Source organism: Pelodiscus sinensis, chromosome 31, assembly GCF_049634645.1.
Source record: "Pelodiscus sinensis isolate JC-2024 chromosome 31, ASM4963464v1, whole genome shotgun sequence".
Classification (NCBI taxonomy): Eukaryota; Metazoa; Chordata; order Testudines; family Trionychidae; genus Pelodiscus; species Pelodiscus sinensis.
The window spans coordinates 9,026,605-9,046,027 of record NC_134741.1 but is presented as its reverse complement, the minus strand read 5'-3'; the positions used below and the strand labels follow the sequence as shown (position 1 = coordinate 9,046,027).

The 19,423-nt window shown below is 56.2% G+C and overlaps 2 protein-coding genes and 2 non-coding genes across 6 annotated transcripts in view; 2 read left to right on the top strand and 2 right to left on the bottom strand.

The window, feature by feature from the left end:
* Positions 1-19,423, bottom strand: part of LOC142821521 (uncharacterized) — a 414,847-nt gene that overhangs the window by 304,861 nt on the left and 90,563 nt on the right.
* TRNAL-CAA (transfer RNA leucine (anticodon CAA)) lies at positions 735-843 on the top strand. The gene is made up of 2 exons: positions 735-772; positions 798-843. It is a non-coding gene; the product is annotated as a tRNA-Leu (tRNA).
* LOC102461023 (E3 ubiquitin-protein ligase TRIM39-like) lies at positions 2,162-19,383 on the bottom strand. Of its 3 annotated transcripts, none has more exons than XM_075912794.1 (9): positions 18,412-19,383; positions 17,500-17,847; positions 16,641-17,178; positions 15,272-15,367; positions 14,090-14,320; positions 13,548-13,570; positions 13,346-13,449; positions 13,006-13,103; positions 2,162-3,583 (listed from the first exon to the last, which is right to left on the bottom strand). In XM_075912794.1, exons 3-9 carry the CDS (start codon positions 17,055-17,057, stop codon positions 3,290-3,292), a joined length of 1,263 nt encoding a protein of 420 aa, XP_075768909.1. In that variant the 5' UTR covers positions 17,058-17,178; positions 17,500-17,847; positions 18,412-19,383; the 3' UTR covers positions 2,162-3,289. The 3 variants fall into 3 exon arrangements, with proteins under 3 accessions (XP_075768909.1, XP_075768910.1, XP_075768908.1); XM_075912795.1 differs by having other exon boundaries at positions 2,162-3,547; positions 18,412-19,381; XM_075912793.1 differs by lacking the exons at positions 2,162-3,583; positions 13,006-13,103 and adding an exon at positions 9,800-11,434 and having other exon boundaries at positions 18,412-19,366.
* TRNAS-CGA (transfer RNA serine (anticodon CGA)) lies at positions 4,263-4,344 on the top strand. Its single transcript has one exon. It is a non-coding gene; the product is annotated as a tRNA-Ser (tRNA).

Below are 19,423 nucleotides of genomic sequence, written 5' to 3'. Positions count from 1 at the left end.
ACTAGATTCCCAGTTCCCTCTGCTCTGGGCTCCCTGAGGCCCTTTAACACACAAGGGCTTTCTCTGCAGCGCACTGAGGAGAGGAACCCCTGAGGCAGTGATGCCGCTTTGCCCAGGTTGGCAGGGACAGGAAGCAGGCAGGGTGCCCAGTTACACCAGACAGATGTGCACATCTGCATGTGAGCAGCAGCTGTTGTGGGGCTCTAGAAATCTCCCCCTAGATCTAATTCCCCACGTGCCAGGCACCAGTCAAAGCCAGGGCTCGGGGGTCTCAAGCAGAGCACTGCGGAGGGTGGATACGTGTCTATTTGAGGCAGGTTCCTCACTCCCACGTCCCAGACACGTACTGTGGCACAAAGACCAACGGTCCCTGCACAAAGTGTGTCCCAGGGATAAGCGTTAGCCCCGGGAACAAGCATCGCCCTGCAGAAGAGACACCCCTGGTCTGGAGCCAACAAGCCCAGGAGCCACCCAGCTCAGGATCCCCAGGCACTGACACAGACTCCCTGGCACAGGAGAATCCCAAGCCTCAGTTCTGCCGGCCAGAGTTTTCTCCTCTTCTGTTTCTTGTCAGCTCCCTGCAAAACACCTCACAACGTTAGATGAGGGTGAGTGGGGATAAACCCAGCTGGGCTGTAGAGCGGCTGTGAGATGGGGAAAGAGAGGTGCTCCCGCCGCCTCCCCGAGCAACTCACACATGTAAGAAAACTGCCATTAGAGGTCTCTGCATAGGTGTCAGGATGGCCGAGTGGTCTAAGGCGCCAGACTCAAGGGCCTGTCTTTCCCTTAGTTGGGTGATCTGGTCTCCATATGGAGGCGTGGGTTCAAATCCCACTCCTGACACATCCTCTTTTCTTATATCATCTCTTTTATGTCTAGAGAGGTGACCTCATTTCCCCATTTCTCCTGACATTGTAGGAAGTGAGAAGCACCTGATGCCCACAGACTCTCACTCTCCATGGCTGCATGAGCTGTAGAGGTTGCACCCTCAGGCTCTTTGAGCACGGACACCCCCAGGGAATCACAAGGGCGTGTGGCGCTGGCTCTCCTGTCCCAGCAATTGCAGTCAGAGCCCTGCCTTGCCAGTGCCAGTCACAGCAGCCTCTGCACCTGCTCCAGGCTTGTGGTTTCCTTCTTCCCAACACTCCTCCCCAATCAGCCTTTTCCTGAACCAGCAGTTCCATGGGTGGCCAGGGGAGACCTCTCCTGTGTCCCAGAAGCTGCCAGGCTCTGACTCTTGCCCCCTTGGTGCCCCTCTCTAAATGCTCTTTTAAATTGGTCTTTATGGTCCTGCTCAGGGAGTTTTTCTCCTCAGCAGCACACAAGAGAGAAGCTGTCGCCTGCCCCCTCAGCCTGACTCCCTACTTGGTCCCATTCCTGTCTCCTTTCCCGGGTTGACCCAGTGGCCGAAAGGGGATGTGGCTGCTGCCGACAGGGAAGAAGCTGGGAGGCAAGGTGCTGGCAGCAAGAGATTCCAGCTGCCTCTTTGCCCTGGGTCTCAGTGCGCCATGCCGGCCACCAGCCACCTTGACCAAACCTCAAACCAGCTGGACTAGCCAGCCCACGTCACAGTGAGTCGCTAGTGGCCCTGTCAGAGAAGAGCCATTGGCAGCTGCAGAGACAGCCCTTCAGCTGCCAGACGTGCCTTTCTGAAAGAGCCATTTGTGAACCGTGTCTCATTTGGCTGGCTAGCTCAGTTGTTCAGTGCATAGAGCTAGTAATGTCAAGGTCATGGGTTCAAGCCCTGTGCTAGGCACAGATATGTTTGCTGTGGTGACTGTTCTACCCCAGCCCCCCTCCTTTAGCTGCCTGCTATGGACAGGGAAGCAGAAACAAGCCAGAAAATGGTAAGAGGAGGCTCCAGCCTGCACAGCCCCAGTGGCTAAAAGGCCCTTGGCCTGGCCTGCTTTCCCCAATAGCAGGGAAAACTCTTCTCTTCCCTCTATTGTGGGGCTACTCCTGGGCCTGCTGGCTCAGCTGTTTAGAGCTTGATGCTAATAATGCCCAGGTCACGGGTACAAGCCCCATGCAGACCCCACAACAGCCAAATTAGTTTTGTTTGAGCTGCTCCCCACACAAAGCGGTGAGAGGGAGCCCTTGGCTGTGGGACCCACTTGTGCCTGTTGTTCAGGGTTAAATAAGATCTCCCCCAGGAGGTCGCCTGTTCCCTTCCCACCTTGCATTGGCTGGGAATCAAATCAAGCAAGGGGCAGCAAACGCCAGGCACTGTCATGGTCTGGGCCACAGATAATGACGCTCTTGGAGCTGTGGTCCCAGGAGGAGTCTCTGCAGGCCCTGCAGTCCATGCGGAGGAATGTGGACATTTATGGCTGAATGGCCAATTGTCTAGCAAAGAAAGGTCATTTCCCTCCTACCCCCACAGCCTAGACCAAGTCAGAGCCAAGGTCAAGGAATTGCAGCAGGGGTATGTGAGGGAGGAACCGCATTACTGTGCATGCTCTGGGAGAGGATGAAAAACAGAGAGAAGCAGCTGACAGCTGCAGAACCCATTTGTGCCTGTTCTTTCAGGGTGCTCCCTCTTTACATTTCATTGGCTGGGAATCAAGCCCAGATCAACTGCTTGGAAGGCAGCTATGCTCACCACTATACCACCAATGCCTGCCTGCAAAGCTGCTGGGAAAATTAGTGAGGGAAGCCCATGTCTGCCATGAGGCTGGCCAGAGGCGAGAGGGTGCCTGTGTGGTTTGGGTAAAGCAGAACTTCTTGGCCATTAAGCAAAGACCAGAAGTGGTGATGCTGGGGCAGTGGCTGCCCTGCACTCTCCGTGGTGTGAGGAGCTGGGCAGGAGAGGAATCCCAGAGGTTGTTGGGTGGGAGAGTAGAGTTTATTGGACTTTGAGCTAAGCTCTAGAGCAGCCAAGGGAGAGGTGGGGAAGTGACTTCTGGATACTCTGTGTGGCCTGGCGATCAGGACCAAGAGCTGTTCTTGTGTTTGTTGCTGTAAAATGTTGTTTCTGGGTCGTTTGGCTAAGCTCGAGTGCTTCTGCCTTCCAGAGAGCCATGTCACAGGCACAAGCCCCCAGAGACTCCTTCAAGGACACATCACAGGACCAAGCAAGGGGCAGCAAACGCCAGGCACTGTCAGTGTCTAGGCCAGAGATAAAGACCCTCTTGGAGCTGTGATCCCAGGAGGAGTCCCTGCAGTCCAGGTGGAGGAATGCAGACATTTATGGCTGAATGGCTGATGGCCTTGCAGAGAAAGGCCACCTCCCCACTCCTGCATCCTAGACCAAGTCAGAGCCAAGGTTAAGGAATTGTGGGGGGGTATGTCAGGGCCCCTGAGCGCAGCTCCTGCTCTGGGGAAGCACCGCAGCACCGTGCATACTGTGAGGAACTGGACCGAATCCCGGGGTGTGGGGTGCCCCTGTCTCCAGGGATAGTTGTGGAGTCTGGGATGGAGACACCTGGGCAGCAGCAGCTGCAGCTTCAGGATGACAATGCTGATGACCTGCAGCGCCAGGAGACGCAGGAGGACTCCCAAACATCTTCAGGCAGCGGGGAGGGAACATCAGGTGAGTGCTGGGAGGCTGGAACACACAGGACATGTCTACACTTGCAGTCTCCTTCAGGAGAGGGATGCAAATGGAGACATTCAAAATAGTAAATGAAATTGGGATTTAAATATCCCGCGCTACATTTGCATAATCGCGTCTGGGCGCTGTTTCAAAATACTTTATTATGAAATAAAAAACACTGTTTAGATGCAGTTATTTGGGGAGAAAACCCTTCTTCCGAAATAACCCTTAAACACTCCCCTCTGGTCTGGACCTAACAGCAGTGTCAGCGTTTGCTAGTCGGGGCTCTGGACAGCACCTGCACAGAGGGAGATGGCAACTGCGGGACGCCCTGGCCAACTGTCCCAATGTCTCCCAGCAGAAAAGAAAACAAAAGAGGCCAATGCAAACAGCCCCCTGGCAGCGAGGGAGTCAGCACGTCGGTGGGTGGGGCAGGACGCTGGGGGCAGAGCTGGGCTCTAACTCGCTGGGTGACCTTGGCCCATTCAGTGAACCTCTCCCTGTCTCCATGGCCCTGTCTGTACAGCAGGGACAGCAACATTCACAGGCCCACAGGAGGGGGCTGGTTTGATGCTTCACCCCACGGTCCAGCAATGAGCCCCCCAAGCTCCCTCTGTGCTCGGGGAGCCAGGTTTGCTGTGTGAATTCGGTGGGGTAGGTGCCATCAGGCCTGGGCACTGGGATTAGTTACCAGTTTTCCTGGCCCTGGGGCAGTACTGACTTCATAGCTGTGATGGCCGAGTGATTAAGGCGTTGGACTCGAAATCCAATAGGGTTTCCCTGCGCAGGTTCAAATCCTGCTCACAGCAAGGTCTGTGTTTTGACCACACCCCTGACCAAGCAACAAACTGCACAACCCCTGAGCCACTCTCCCTGCCCCCAGTCAATCCCTTTCTGCACCTTTCCGAGAGAGACACCGGGCATGATGCCGCATTGTGGGTCCCTGAGCTCTAGGGAAACTCTCAGCTCCTGCAGCCTCTGCCCCTTGCACAGCACCCCATGGCTCAGCCCTACCCCTGGGGGCTGCCCTGCTCTAGTGTGTGATAGGAGTTGAGAGGATGGAGCGTCTGGGCCTGCCCCCAAAGGTCCATCCATGAAGGGCAGGAATGCTGGGGATATGAAGTGGGTCACTCCTCCTGAGGTGCACAGCGCCTCCCCATCTCCCCTGTGTTGGGAGCAAAGGGTCTAGAGAAGTATTGGGGAGGGGAAAGGGGGGGGGGTCTTGTTCCCTGCTCTTGCTCTGCCTTGGGCAAAGAATTAGTAACAGAATATTTGTCCAACTTTATGTACAGAAAAAAACTGACAAGCATGCTTCTATCCCATGTTTCTGTGGGGTAGTGGTTATCATGTTTGCTTAATATGCAAAAGCCTCCAGGTTCAAAGCCAAGCAGAAACAGGGGTGAGGGGGTTCTGCTCTTATTGTGGCTCCCCAGGTAAACACAGCTCCTGCTGTTTGGGAAAAGCCCAACTCCCAGGCTGAGTAAACCAAGGAACAGCAGGAGCCCTGCCCTAGAAAGGGAGGGGCCAGTGTGTGTGAGTGCATGGCCCAGACAGACAGCCCCAGGCTGGGAGGACAGAGCTTCCTGACATCTCTAGTGCTCCACAGGGGCACATGTGAAGTGTTGCTGTCCCTGCTGTACAGACAGGTCCATGGAGACAAGGAGAGGTTCACTGAATGGGCCAAGGTCACCCAGCGAGTTAGAGCCCAGCTCTGCCCCCAGCTCCCTGCCCCACCCACCGACGTGCTGACTCCCTCGCTGTCAGGGGGCTGTTTGCATTGGCCTCTTTTTTTTCTTTTCTGCTGGGAGACATTGGGACAGTTGGCCAGGGCGTCCCGCAGTTGCCATCTCCCTCTGCAGGTGCTGTCCAGAGCCCCGACTAGCAAACAATATGCTCATGTGGTGCCACGTTCCAGCCAGGCCAACAGGAAGTGTTTCTTGTGGCATCACCCCGAGGCTTCCAAAGTTGAGCAGCTCTGCATTCAGGGTTCTTACTAATATCAAGAACCTCAAGCAATGTAAAGTTAGAGTGTGATGGAACTGGAAACGAAAATATCGCTAGTAGAAGGAACTTTTTCCAAGGAGGCACTTAGAGTTGAACCAAGGACCACTTGATCTGCCGTCAAATGCTCTATCACTGAGCTACACCCTTGCAAAAGTAGACAGCTGCAGCCAGTGTTGGGAACTGGGCAGGGAACAAGAGACTTTTGTGTAACACACATCACAGGTGGGAGGGACCCTCACTGACCCCAGATTGTGACTGGTGCTAACAAGGGATTTGCTCTGAAAGTAGCAGAGCTGGGACAGGACAGACTTCTGAGCGATGAAGGGGCTGGAGGGAAGCCAGGAGAACAGAGGCCAACCTGAGAGCAGAGAGGCCCAGGTGCCCCAGTGGGCTGTCAGCTGTAGGTGCCATGGTGTAAGGGGCAGCACTCGAGGCTCTGAATCCTCCAAGATGAATTTAAGTCTCAGTGGGACTGGCTGGGCTGGTTACTGCAAGGTCCTTGCGCTTCAGGTGCTTTGGCTTCCTTGCCCTTAGGGACAATGGAGACAATTTTGTTCCTCCTGCTGGGTGTCTGAGGCCACTGGAGCTTGATCTCCAGACTGAGCAGATGGGTGGGAGGGGTCTGATGCTGTCACAGCTGCAAGGCAGGTCACCCACCTGGCCCCTGAGCTCAGCCCATGTGGGAGGCAGCCAGACAGTGTGAGTGGAACAGAGGGTCATGGGGAGAGGGGAATTCATATATTTTAGGAAGGCTACACGCATTGGAATAAAGACCAATGGCCCCTGCACAAAATGCATTGTGGGAATAAGAGTTGGGGCAGCAGTAAAGGAGCCAACCCCTCAGCACCAGCAAGTCAGGGGGAGAAGATGGGAGTGTATCCTGCTACCTCTCACTTGCAAAGGCAGCACTTTTCCAATGCAGTTAATTCTGCCCCACCTGCAACCTCTCTCCAGTACTCCTGCCACTGCCTGGCCCAGGAGGGCTGGTGTCCAGCAGCTCTCTGCTCCAACATGGCTGGCTTTTGGGGACAGCAACTAGGAAGTTGTTGGGCTACTGGAGCCACTTAGCCCCCTGACTGGCTCTGCCAGTAAAAAGACAAACAAGGACTTCCCCCAGCATTGATCCCACTACCTCTTACATGCTAATTGAGCACACTAGCATTTGAGCTAATACCCCTACTGTATTAGCAGGGGCCTTCTTGGAGGCTCTTCCCTTCTCCACAGAGACGTCGGCCTTCTAGGTCAGTTAGTCGTGGGAAAGGAGAAGGCTCTGAAAAGGCCTCAAGGGCAACTCTCAAGGAGACTCCCAGTAGCAAAGCCATGGGGGGGGGGGGGGGGGGGCTCTGAGATGGCCCCTGCCCTGCAGCCTGTCCCACCTGGCCATTGTCATGGACTCTCTGTGAGGTCACCACCTCCCAAACTCCATTAGCCAATAAGCTGAGGGGCTGCAAAAGGCCCTTGTGATGTCACTGCCACACCCACCCCTGCCCTCCAGGGCTAATGTCCTGCCCCAGGCAGCCCCTTTGCCTGGCTGAGCTGCTCCCAGGGGTGAAAGTGACACATTTCTTACAGGGACTGTTCTATTGGGCACCACCCCTCAGGTGGGGGAAGGCTCAAGGCAAGAAGTTGGAGGAGGGGTTGTAATAGCGTTGGAGGCTCAGGGCAGGGATTTGGGGAGCATGTGAATGTGGTGGCGGGATCTGGGCAGGGGTAAGGATGTGGGAGGGTAGAGAAGTCAGGGCACAGGATTAAGGATGTGAGGGAAGGCTTAGGGCTGGAACTGTGTGTGTGTGTGTTGAGGGGATCAATGGGACTAGAATCCCAGCTCCCTCTGCTCTGGGCTCCCTGAGGCCCTTTCACACACAAGGGCTTTCTCTGCAGCGTGCTGAGGAGAGAAACCCGGGCCAGTGATGCTAAATAGCCGTAGTGTGGATGTCCCACTGCTGCTATTTCAAAATTTCTCCTCCTTAGGGCCATTGAAGGTCACTACTCCCCCGTGCTTCCTGGGGCTCCAAATTGACAGAGCACGTCGATGCTAGCTAGATCTCTGGCAGAGGGGCCACTGAAAGTCAAAAGAACAGAGGGGTCATCTGATGGCGGTAAACCTCTTCTATGAGGAAGCCTTTTTCCAAAAAAGCGTTTTTGGGAAAAGGCACATGTGGACTCAGAAGAGGAAGTTTTTTCAAAAGAAGAGGCTTCCGCCACTCTGTGCATAGTAATCACAACTGAAATGTGAGATAGAATGCATCAATTTGGACGCTATCTTTCAAAAAAGCAGATGGCTTTCTGGATACACTTTCACTGTGTGGACGCTCTCTTTCGAAATGAGCTTTTCTGGAAGAGCTTTCTTCAGAAAGAAGCCTTCAGTCTAGACATAGCCTCAGAAACAGGCGGACCCAGGAGGCAGTGGGGCACCTGTTATTCTCAGGGCACGTTTAGATTGTCCTCAGCCTTTGAAAGAAGATATGCAAATTTGGCACAATATGGCAAATTCTTTCAATGCCATTTTCCTAAGAGCTTTTTTTTTTTTTTAAACACACACACACACCAGTCTAAACATGGTTCTTTTGCGGGGGAAAACCCCTGTTTTGAAAGAACCATTCTTCCTAAAAAAATGAGTTGTACAGGGTTCTTTTGAAAAAGGGTTTTTTTGACTCGAAACCCCCCATCTACACTGCTTATTCCCCCCACAAAAACAGCTCTACAAAAGGGATCAGAAGATATGCAAATTGGAAGCAGACACTGCTCCTTGCATTCCTTCTGCTGCTTCACCTCTCAGGATAACCATGCCTACCCCATGCTGAGAGCCAGGCCCACGCAGCAAAGAGAGGGTTGGACTCTCTTGCTGCCAGGGTCTCACCACCCATCTTCTTCCCGCCATCAACACTGCAGCCCCTTTCAGCCACTGGGTCAGCCCGGGAAGGGAGGCAGGAAATGGGGCCATGTAGGGAGTCGGGTTGAAGGGGGCAGGCAAAGCTCATCTCAACCTGCAGAGCCACTGGCAGCAGCTTCTCTCTGGTGGTGCTGCTGAGAAAACGCTCTGAGAGAAAAGTGGCAGCCTCAGAACAAGGGGTGCTGGTGCCACAGTAGCTCGGTGGGGCGAGCGTTAAGACTTGTAACCCTTCTGCCGGCCGCAGCCAGGGCTGTTTATTTAATTTTTTATGTGCATATGCATGGTAAACTCTAGAATTTATTTCCTTTCATATTGAGTAAGGGGTATGGGAAGGTTTACTAAAAGGCAAGGGGACTGAAAAAGGTTGGGAACCCCGATCTAAATGGAGCTTTTCCCACAGTCAGGGCAGCTGAAGGATTTCTTCTGTGTGGATTCTCCTATGTCTAAAAAGATGTGAGCACCAACTGGAAAAAACCACCTGCAGAGAAATAACTGAGCTGCAGAGAGTAAAAGGGCCTGACCACGCAACAGCCACCTGGGGTAGGTGTTAGAGTCTGTCCAATTGATGCAATGCAGCCAGACAGTATTGTCAGAGCACGTCTCCACTCAAATTGCTGGTATCAATTGCTTCTATCACTGGACTTAGGGAGACGGGCTGAAAGGTGTTTCATACGCAATAGAAACAAAGAAAATTTACTCAAAAGTTATTTGTACAGAAGCAACAAGACTCATGTTTAAATATGAATCTCCATAATACTCGTCTGAACAAGCACTCCTGACCTCAGTATTGTGCACAAGACCAAACTCACTCTGTTCAGGGATGGAAAAAGTAACAAGCAGCTGTTTTTGCACAAAAGGCTTTTGCGCAAGAACGAGCAGTGCAGACGGCTCCTTTTTGCGCAAACCCCCTTCTTGTGCAAAAGCCATTCTTCCAAAAAATGGAGCCCGTCTACACTGCTCGTTTTTGCGTAAAAGCCTCTTGTGCAAAAACAGGCGCTCGTTATTTATGCAAATGAGGCTCAGCAATATTCCACGTTTAGCCTCATTTGCATGTTTTTGCAGAAAAAGGCTACAGGTAGTCAGAGCCATAGAGATGAGAAGCCAGGAGCTGGGTACAGAGGACTCCTGTGAGGTCACAGAGTCTGAGGTGTGTGAGACCAGAGAAACTGCCCATCGTGAATGAAACTTCTAAATGAAATTACAACTCGGAAAACAGAACCAAAGCCGACCTTCCAATGCCGTGTGATATGTCTTCCCCCAGCCTTTGCTTGTTCGGTAGCCAATATCTCACTCAAGAAATTGGCCCAATCAGTCACTTTTATCACAGAGCATTGCAGGGGGGTGGGACCCGGAGCAATCTGGATGAATTTGTTTTAGACACTTTATTTTCTTTGTGCACTAAAAAGCCATCTTGTTACCTTGTGACAACAATATCTTGTAACCGGGACCATTGGTATTTCTGTCTATGTTACACGAGGATCCCACAATAGTCGAAAATTCTGACAGCAGGATCCCAGTTTGTCACCATCTGCTGCCCTGAGCCAGGGAGTGTGGAAGGGAAACAGGCAGAAAACTTGGACAGAGCAGAACAAAACAGCTGTAAAAGAGGAGGACAAAATCTGCCGGGCCCTGTCCCATGAGTGGGGGCTCCAGTGACCCAGCCTGGGCCCATCCCTCACCCAGCCCTTCACCAGCTCATCCCTCCCCTCCCTCCATTGTGTTGGGACCAGCTCCCCCGACACAGGTGAGTTCGCAGCACAGAGTGGCCCCTACAGCAGTGGTTCCCAACCTTTTCCAGATGGAGGCCCATTTTGCCAATATAGGAAGATTTTAGGTGACACTGGGCTCCTCTTCCCCGCTCTGTCATTTCTGCTGGGGCTCTTCCTCCTTGGGGGAGAGTTCACCCTCTCCCCATTGCTGGCCACAGCAGTTACCCCAAAATTGTGTCCACACAGCTCTTGTCCCTGCACCCACCACCACAGCCCCCGCACCCACACAGCCAGCTGCCTTCTCCTCCACTACCCCTGCTGCTGACTCTCCCACCCTCTTCTCTGCCCCTCTCCCCTCCCCCAGCTCACTGGCCTGGGGATGGAAACAGAGAGGAAGGTGGTGGGATAAGAAACATCACCTTCCCCCCTCCACCATCTCCATGGGAACAGGCTTGGGGTCAGTGCTGGGAGGGGCCGGTCTGTGCTGAGGAGGGAGTCGCTGGGTTCCATCTTCACAACAGCCTGGGGTCACATTCTGAGATCAACCCCCGGCAGTGGATTTAGGGGGTGCGGTGAAGACCCCCCCCCCCAAATAGAGTGCAGGCTGCTCTGCAGTCACCCTGGTGCTCTATCCAGATGAGAAGAGCAAAGGGAGCTGATTGGAGAATGTCTCCCATTGACTCCGCATGGTGCATACCCCCACCCAGGGCAGCGGGAGGGGAGAGTCTCAGCTGGCCGCACTGCCATTCCCTCAGGCCTGGGCCAGAATTGGCCAGATGGTCAGGGGAGCTGCATTTGCACCATTATCACTGTAACCAGTGTAGAAATAGGGGCGCAGCGTCCCGGAGAAGGTGTTGGTGAAGGTGAAGAGATGGGACCTGTCAGTCACATTGTAAAACGAGACCTCGCCCGCCTCGTAGTCCAGGAAAACCCCCACCCGGCTGGGCCTGGTGCTCACGGGGAGGAGGGTGGAGGGGGAGGTACTGGCCTCGTATTCCCCATCCCTCAGCAACACAACCCAGTATCCATTCCCAGGTGAATTTTCACTCTCCCCCTTCCTGCTCACAGATTCCCTGCAGACCCCCAGTTCCCACTCAGGCTTGTCTCCCACCTCCACCTCCCAGTAATGCCTCCCGCCCACGAACCCCTCGGCACCCAGAACTTCAGGGTAAGTAACAAATCTCTCGGGGGTGTTGGGCAGAGCCTGGCGCCTGTTTCTGTGTCTCACACTTTTCCGATCCTCAGACAAGACGAGGTAGCAATTTGCCGTGTCTTGATCCAGAGTCACGTCCACTGGGGAGAGAGTCACAGAGTCATTACGGGGGCAGGGGCTGGTCCCTGGGCTCAGAGGGAGATTAACCTGCCTCCCCGTTAATTTCTGGGGGGGGGGGTTGTCTGAGGGGAGTCAGGGCCCCTCTGCCTGTGAGGAGACAATGAGGGGAAGAGCAGGAAAGGTGGGGGCAGGGTGGGAAGGAGACAGTGTGGGGGGAAGGGAACAGGCTGATGCTGAGAGAGTGGGGAAGGGAAGGGAAGGGCAGAGGGGAGGGGCAGGCACAAGTACAATGGGAGGCAAGAGGAGTTGGCTCCATGAGGAAAGAGGAGGGTGAAGGGGGCGAGGGAAGGGGCAGGCACTGGGGAGAAGAAAGGGACAGACCGCACAGGCACAGGGAAGCCAGGGGAGGGTCAGACACTGAGGGGCTAAGGGGTGAGAGGCAATGGGGGGAGCTCCAGTGGGGCAAAGGGAACCAAGGGGAGGGATGGGGTAGGTTGCAAGGGGCAGAGTGGGCGATAGATAGGGGAGGGGGACAGGCTGATGCTGGGGAGGAAAGGGGAGGGGCAGGTGACAGGAACAGAAGGGGGCCATGGGGCCCAAGAGGAGCAGCACCATAAGGGTTTTGATGGGTGAAGGGATGGTGGGTTCCTAGACCCACTCCCCTGAAGGGTGTAACCGCCCCTGAATTTCCTCAGAAACCCCCGCCCCCCCATTACAGGCAGCGTTGCCTATTTAGAACACACACAGCCCGTGGGAAAACGCCTGTGGCTGAGAGCGCAGGGCGGGTGTGACAGCAGGGCCCAGATGATCTCTCCCGGCTGCTGTCTGTGCCGGTGTCACTGGGGCTGGTCTGGCTGCCCTGGACAATGGGCTCGTTTCCTGCTGGTTTGGAAGCAGGGTCTGCATGAGATCTCCTGACAGCCGGGTAGGGGAGGTGCCAGGTTCAGCCTGTGTTGCCAGGGACACGCCTGCCCTGCCTGGGGCCCACCCCACAGAGCTGGGCTGCCCGGGGCTGGGCACAAACCACTGAGGTGCCATGTGGGGTCAGGAAATGTTGGGACCCTTTTAGTGTCTGAGTGATGGGCAGCAGCAGAGCTGGACTGGGCCTGCCTGGGGGAGGGGACCCACCCTCCAGCGTCTCATTTTTGCAACGGTTTGCCAGGGCTGAGCCCCGGCCCATCTGGACCCAGTGGTTCCCAGCCCTGCCCCAGGGTTCTTGCTGCATCAGTTCGGAAAATAACAAACGTGCTGGTGCCCAGCTCCTCTCCCCTGACACGTTAAGCCCTGGCCACCCCCGGCCACCCTGTGCTGGGGGGGCGGGGGGAGAGGTTCAGCCCCACCATCTACCCAGCCATGTTTAATGCTGCAGGACAAACCCCACCAGCTGGTGTCCATCATGCCGGCTCTGTGGCTTGCCAAGGAGGCCGACAGCAGCACAGCCCAGACACCCTCCAGCCCGTGGGACATTCGCTCTCCCAAACGGGTGTCTGGCCAGGAACCCAGCACACTGCATGGAGGAGGGTCAGAGGGAGAGGCCAGCCAGGGGTTTCAGACGCCTTATCTGTGATACCTGAGCCCACCCCAGACTCACAGTTTGGCCATCTGGGGCACTGGAGCAGCCTGAAAGGACTTCACTGAGAAATGATGCAGCCAGCAGCACTAGGGCACAGCTGGCTCTGGGCCAGGGCTCTGGAGCAGAAGGTAAATGGGATTCAGCATTTCTGAGGGTCCCAGAAGCGGGGTATGACAGGAGCTTGGACTGGGCTAGTGAACAGCTCTGCCTTGTGCAGGCCCAGGTGCCAGGTTCTTACTGGACCTGCCCAAGCAAGAGGAGCAGCCCAGTGACAAGCTACGGGGGCCACTGGCAGAGCATGACAGAAGCCCCCAGCTCCCGGAATGAAACAGCTCGATGTCCCAGGGGCTCCACTCACCTGCAAATCTGTTCAGAGCTTCCCTCAGATCAAGACAAATTTTATACCCATCCTGCAGGTCAGTAGAAATGGGTTCGGGTCCCTGGAGCTTCATGTTTTCACTCCTAGGAAGCAAATGTCCCAGCATCAGCAACTGCTCTGCACCGGCATCGCCACAGAGCCCCCACCAGGAATAGGAGGGCAGCGAAAATGGGACACGCACCTGCTCAACGTGCTTTTCACGTCCTGAAAGGAGAAAGAGAATCGATGCTCTGTATTAGCACCGGGGGCATGAAATGGAGCATTTTCCATTCTGGGCACCAACTTTTCATGTAGAAAATAGATTAACACTTTTGGGCTTCATTGGTTTGATGGGAAAATCTCCTCCACCATTTTGCATTAGCACTTGTTTCACTTGTGTAAGTGAGGCAGGAATTTAGCTCAGTAGCTTTCCTTCCTAGGGACCCAGCCCATCCGTATCTGTGTTTAGCAACTGTGTTGAGCCCAATGCTCTGGACTCACAGCAGGGATGGGTTTAGCCCTGTATCATTTTGCATCATCCATTTAATTTCCCATCACCTCCCTGGATCTCCATGATCAGAATTCCCCTCCCACACGAGCTGTAATGTTTGGAGCTGATGGAGCCCTTGGCCGGATATTGCCTGTGAGCACCGCACATAGCACATTTACTCGCACTCCTGGGCTCCAAACCCATGGATCCAAGCTGTAATTCTGGCTGGGGGCAGAGTTTTGACGCCGTCTCACCTTCAGCAGCTCAGCAACCGGCTGCTGACACTTCCCCTCGATCTCTGCGATCAGCTGCTGCAGAGAGGAGCTTTGCTGGGAGAGTTTGGAGACATTTTCCTGTAGCCACTGCAGAGTCTCCCTTTCCTCCTCCGCCAGCCTCTGCAGAAGCAGCTGCTCTTCCTCCTTCAGCAGCGCGTGCAGCTTGTTAAATTCACTGGCAATCGTCACTCGCTTTGCCTGCACTGTCCTCTGGAGAAAGGAAAAGAGAGGAAACCACAGGCCAGATGCCCATGAAGCAGGGAGAATCAGATCTGTGAGAAGTTGAACTGATAATTACTTCTTTGGGAAACACACCAGGAGGTTTCAACGAGGTAGCTGTGTCAGGCTGCTTCAGCAAACACAGCAAAGAGTCCAGATTCTTTGTTGTTTGTATCATAAAGGGCTGGTTTTAGCTCAGAGTGAAAGGGTTTACACAGTTCTGCAGCTGGGTTGTCCAGGGGGCTAGGTAAAGCCACCGTCTGTTATTGCAGGTGGCATGGGATGGCCAGAGGGAGAGGGAAGAAATTGAGGGAACAGGAGACTGCACAGGGCATCTGTGGGGAAGGAGAGTTGGGTGCGCAGGGCTGGGCACTCACACACCAAGTGGACCCGTGTCAGCAGGATATGGGCAATGCTCATTCTTGACAACAGGCTCCCAGGGCTGCCATGTTCAGGACGTGGGGCTGGTGCCAATAGCTCTTTGGGTGTGGTCCAGGGGCTCACATGGGTGTTGGGCCTTTGCAGCATTGCCAGGGCTGGCTTTGGCCTCACCCAACCCAGCCATGTGCCCTGTGCCCATGTGTCCAGCAACCAGCCAGTGTCCTCCTCACACCCTACACCCACAGCGGGGCTCTCCCTGTAACAGGCCGGGGAACCAGAACAGACGTTCATGCGCTGGCTACAGACAAGGCCAGGGAAGGTCACAGGAGCAGCAGCAGGTGACTGGGATGAGGGGTCCACACGATGGCAGCAGAGGCTGGGACCCGACCTGTTCTGGTCACTCGGGAGCGGTGGGGGGGAAAGAGAAGGCAAGAGGGTCCCACTGCAGTGGCCTTGATCTGCTAGAGTAGGTTCACAGACTTGTCCTGGCTCTTTCTGGCTCCTTCACCCCTGGAGGTCCTGCCGGGGGAAGAGCTTGGGGAGAGAAACCCAGACACCCACCTGCCACTCTGTGGTTTGTTCCTTCTCTTTAGATGTCAGCGCCTCGGCCTTCTTCAGCTGCTTCCTGAGCAGGCCCAGGGCCCCCTGGAGTTTCTCCTGCAGGGCACAAACAGCCAATGGGCAGCGAGCGCCGTACACACCGGCCATACACACACAAAAGTGGGGACCCAGCCTGGAAGGAGGCAGCCAGTCGGCTCTGCCATCCCCAAAGGCACCGTGGGAGCAGAGATACCCGGCTCCGAGCAGGGGCTCTGCTTCCTGCAGCCACTCGGGGCAACTCCACCCCCGTGTGTTAGCTCAGGTGCCACGTCCCTGCACGTGGGCCAGAGGGGAAATGGCTGAGGAGCCCCTGAATGGTCCCTCCAGCTGGTGGGTGCGAGGAGCTGGGGAAGGAACATCGCTGCACCGCGTCCTGGACCTGGATCCAGACCCGGGCCAGGAACCAAATCTCCACTCTGCTCTCCCCATGCCCAGGCTCCCAGGGGGCCTCCCTCACAGCAAAGGCCTCTCACCAGTGCAGCCTCATGACCTGTGCAGGGCGGCGCTGTGATGGGGCTGGAGACAGGTGAGGGACAAGGGAGCCCTGGGTCCGGGGGAGCAGACATCTGTAACTGTGACTGCTCCTGGGTTGTGGTAACCCGGTGTTCTCGCCCCCTTGGGCGGCCCGCGATTCATTCGCCCAGCGCAGCACCGTGCCAAGCGAGTGCTGCAAAATCCCCGTTAACCAGTGAAACGTCCAGTTAACCTAACACTTGGCCAGTTAACTGGACTACGCGGGACCTCACTGCTGGCTCCGGCCCCCGCACCCACCGGGGACAGAGGCTGCTCCAGCTGGGACACTGAGGACGTCCCTGCTCCAACTCTGCTGCACCATGATCTTCTGGATAGCTGTGTCCAGAGTCACCGCGGTAGCAGAGTGACTCCGGCCACGGTTACTACACTTCTCTGTACCATGGAAAAGGGGGCGGCCCCGGCTAAGAGAGGGTGACAGGGCAGAGCAGGCTGCCGGGCCACTTCAGATCCCACCAGCACAGGGACAGCGGGAATGGCGGCCGACCCCTGCTGTTGCCCCACATCAGACCACCCAGTGCCACCTGGCTCATGTCAGAGGACAATGGGGCAGAGCAGGAGTTGGGATTGGGGAGGAGGGATGGAGCAGATGTAGGGTGCAGCTGAGGGGCAGGAGGGGTTGTCCTAGATCCCATCCGGGGGAAGGGGGGGCTTGCCCTAGATCCCATGCCCCCTTGGGGACAGCCCTGGCTGTAGAGTCAGCACTGATATAATTAGGTTGATGTGAGCTGCCCATGTCGCCCTAACACTACAGTGTGAGCCAAGCCCCAGAACCCACCCTGCAGAGCCTGGTCCCTACCTTGTACTCCTGGGCAGCCTCCTCAATGGGCGCCACCATGTGCGTGCGGTGCGCCCGGGACTCTCTGCAGATCATGCAGATGGGGACTTGATCCTCCTGGCAGAAGAGCTTCAGAGCCTCCTGGTGCCTCTCGCACCCTGGCTGAGCCTCGGGCGCTGGCCCCGCCGGGAGCCGCAGGCGTTTCACCAGCTCCACCAGGTTCCCCAGCTGGTAGCTGGGCCGCAGGTGTCTCTGCAGGATGGTCTCTCTGCACTGGGGGCAGGAGAAGTTGGGCTCCGACTCCCCCCAGCACTGGCTGAGGCAGGCCTGGCAGAAGTTGTGCCCACACTCAACGGTCACTGGGTCTGTGAAATACTCCAGGCAGATGGGACACGTCACCTCATCCTGGAAGCTCCCAGCCAGGTCCCCAGCAGCCATGGCCCCTCCGCAACCCCGCTCTGCAGGTTGGTTTTGTTTCCCAATCAGAGGAAGCAGCGTAGCCTTTTCCAGCTGCCTTTTTTTCTAAGCAGGTTGCACAACTGGGAGCCAATCACACTTTCTGGATGGAAATGAAGAAAGAAAACGCTAAAGTCAGAGCCCCAGAAATGCCCCAAACAAGCACCAAGCTACCCAAGAAAACTCCCAGGCAGTTACAGACACACAGAACCTTGCCTGGTTAAAAGTCTCAGGAGTAGTCGGGTTAGTCTGTAACTAAAAGAAGCTTAAAAAACGAGTTTTCGTGGGCACTGCCCACTGCTCCGTGTTTGTTGTCTGAGGTAGTGGGTTGTGTCACAGAAGCTCATGACACTCTCCAGATTTTTTGCTAGTCTCTAAGGGTATGTCTACACTACCACCCTAGTTCGAACTAGTGTAGACATACCTTTAGATGCTACAGGGCCAGGCATTTCTTAAGGCACCCAGAAGCCGGCACTGCTCCCGTTTGTAGGCGTAGGCAGGAGCTGAAGGACTGTGTCCCTTACAGTGAGCTGGGAGGATCCTGGAGTGTCTATGCAAATTGTTTGCTTCTGCTTTGCTTAGGTGTATTCACTGTCCCACAGATGCAGTGAGGTTTTGCTCAGTGTCATCAACGGGCTGGTCCCACGGCCACTGTCACTTACTGAGCAAAAATCCTCTCAGCTCTGGGGCTTTTCCTCACAGCTTTTAATTGCAGCGTCCTCTCCTTTCTGGAAGGAAGATGCTGCCCTGAGTCTCTCTCCTTGATGGAGACCTAAAGGAGCAGTGGGATTAATCCCCCCATTTACCCTTCATGTTTCACAATCAGATTCTGTTCCCCTTTGCCCCCAATAATACTGGGGTGCTGCTGAGGCACGTGACTCACCCCCTCATTAATGATCATCAGAGACAGGGTCCTATTTGGGGGCCAGTGTCTCCCAGCAGCTAAGGCAGGGATGGCCCCCCCCAACAGGGTGTTCTACTGCCCCAGGTGGGGTGGAGAATGGGGGTGATAAGGGCCCCCCCACCCCAGGGCAGGACCCAGAGCGGCCACAGACCCTGCTCCAGGCCCTCGAGTTCCCCTCCCCTCGGGCCCCACAAGCTCAGGCCCATGGGCCCTAGAGGGTCATTGCCCCCTTGCTCAGACACAGCCTGGGCCTGGGCAGGTACGTGGCTGTTGTGTGCCAGCGACAGGGCACAACTGCCCCCACTAAGACTCAGCTCCCCTCTGCCCCCCCCGCCTTGCCGCCCCCCCAGGTATCAGACTCGCTCTGTGCCCCCCCAGCTGCCCCCTTCTGACACGGGCTGTGACCCGCTTTGGGCCCCGCCCCGCTCTCACCCCGGGGAAAGGCCCCGTCGGGCCGAACTCGCAGCAGCGCCCCCGCTCCGGCTCCGCGGCACGTGCGGAACCCCCCGCGTCGTGACACGCGGTGCCGGCCCCGCCCCCTGCATTCGCTGCTGCCGCCCGGCCCGGGCGCCCAATCGCGCGAGGCGGGGGCGGGGCCAGGCAGCTCCGGATCAGAGCTAAGCCCGGGCGCGGATCCCAGACCGGAGTCACTGACCCGCCGCGCACGCGCGGTCCGACCCCTCCCCCCTTCTTCTGCCGCGCGCCGGCCGGGTTTTCAGTGCGTCCCGCCCGCCGCTCCCTGCCCCGCCCGCCTGGGCGTCTGACTCTGTGGCGGGAATTCTGAAAGAGCCGTTGGGGCCGTTACTCGCCGCGCGCCTGGTTCGGCTTCCGGTCAGCGCCGAGCGGGGGGCGGGGCAGGAGGACTCGGAGGCGCTGAGGTGAAGTGGGCGGGTGGAGGCGGGCGGAGCAGGTGACGTGTCATATGGGGGCGGGGCAGATACATCGTTGCGGGGCAACCGGGCAGTTTTTGGCCCCCCCGCCCCACCTAAATCAGGGGCTTGGGCGGGGGTAGAGATCACGTGACACCGAATAAAACTGACAAGGTGGGGACGGGGCAACTGGTGCCTCTGCTGCCCCCCTGGGTCCTTTCATGCCCCCCCCACCCAGCTGTGCCCGGCTCCCCAGTGCGGGTCTTGTGCAGGGGCGGCTCTTTCTCAGCTTTTCAGGGAAAAAGCCTCTTGTGCCAAAGTGGTCCCTAATTAATTATGCAAATGAAGCACAGCTTCATTTGCATAAGCTTTTGTGGGAAAAGGGTGTAGTACAGACCTAGCCTGTCTCTCTTTTTCCCTCCTTTTTTCTTCCCCTGCCTTATTTATTCTGGGATCTAGACTCTAATACTCGGTCATCTGAAGAAGGGGCTCTGCCCACGAACGTTCCCGATCCCATCGACATGTTTTCTTAGGGTTTAAGGTGCTACTAGAGCAGGGTCCCCAACCTTTTCACA

Excerpts from the sequence above, each read along its gene's own strand:
- LOC102461023 (XM_075912793.1), bottom strand. The coding sequence starts at position 17,057 with ATGGCTGCTGGGGACCTGGCTGGGAGCTTCCAGGATGAGGTGACGTGT. Across the intron at positions 14,321-15,271 it reads AACAAACCACAGAGTGGCAG|AGGACAGTGCAGGCAAAGCG; the intron begins GTGGGTGTCTGG and ends TCCTTTCTCCAG. Across the intron at positions 13,450-13,547 it reads GTGAAAAGCACGTTGAGCAG|GAGTGAAAACATGAAGCTCC; the intron begins GTGCGTGTCCCA and ends TTTGCTTCCTAG.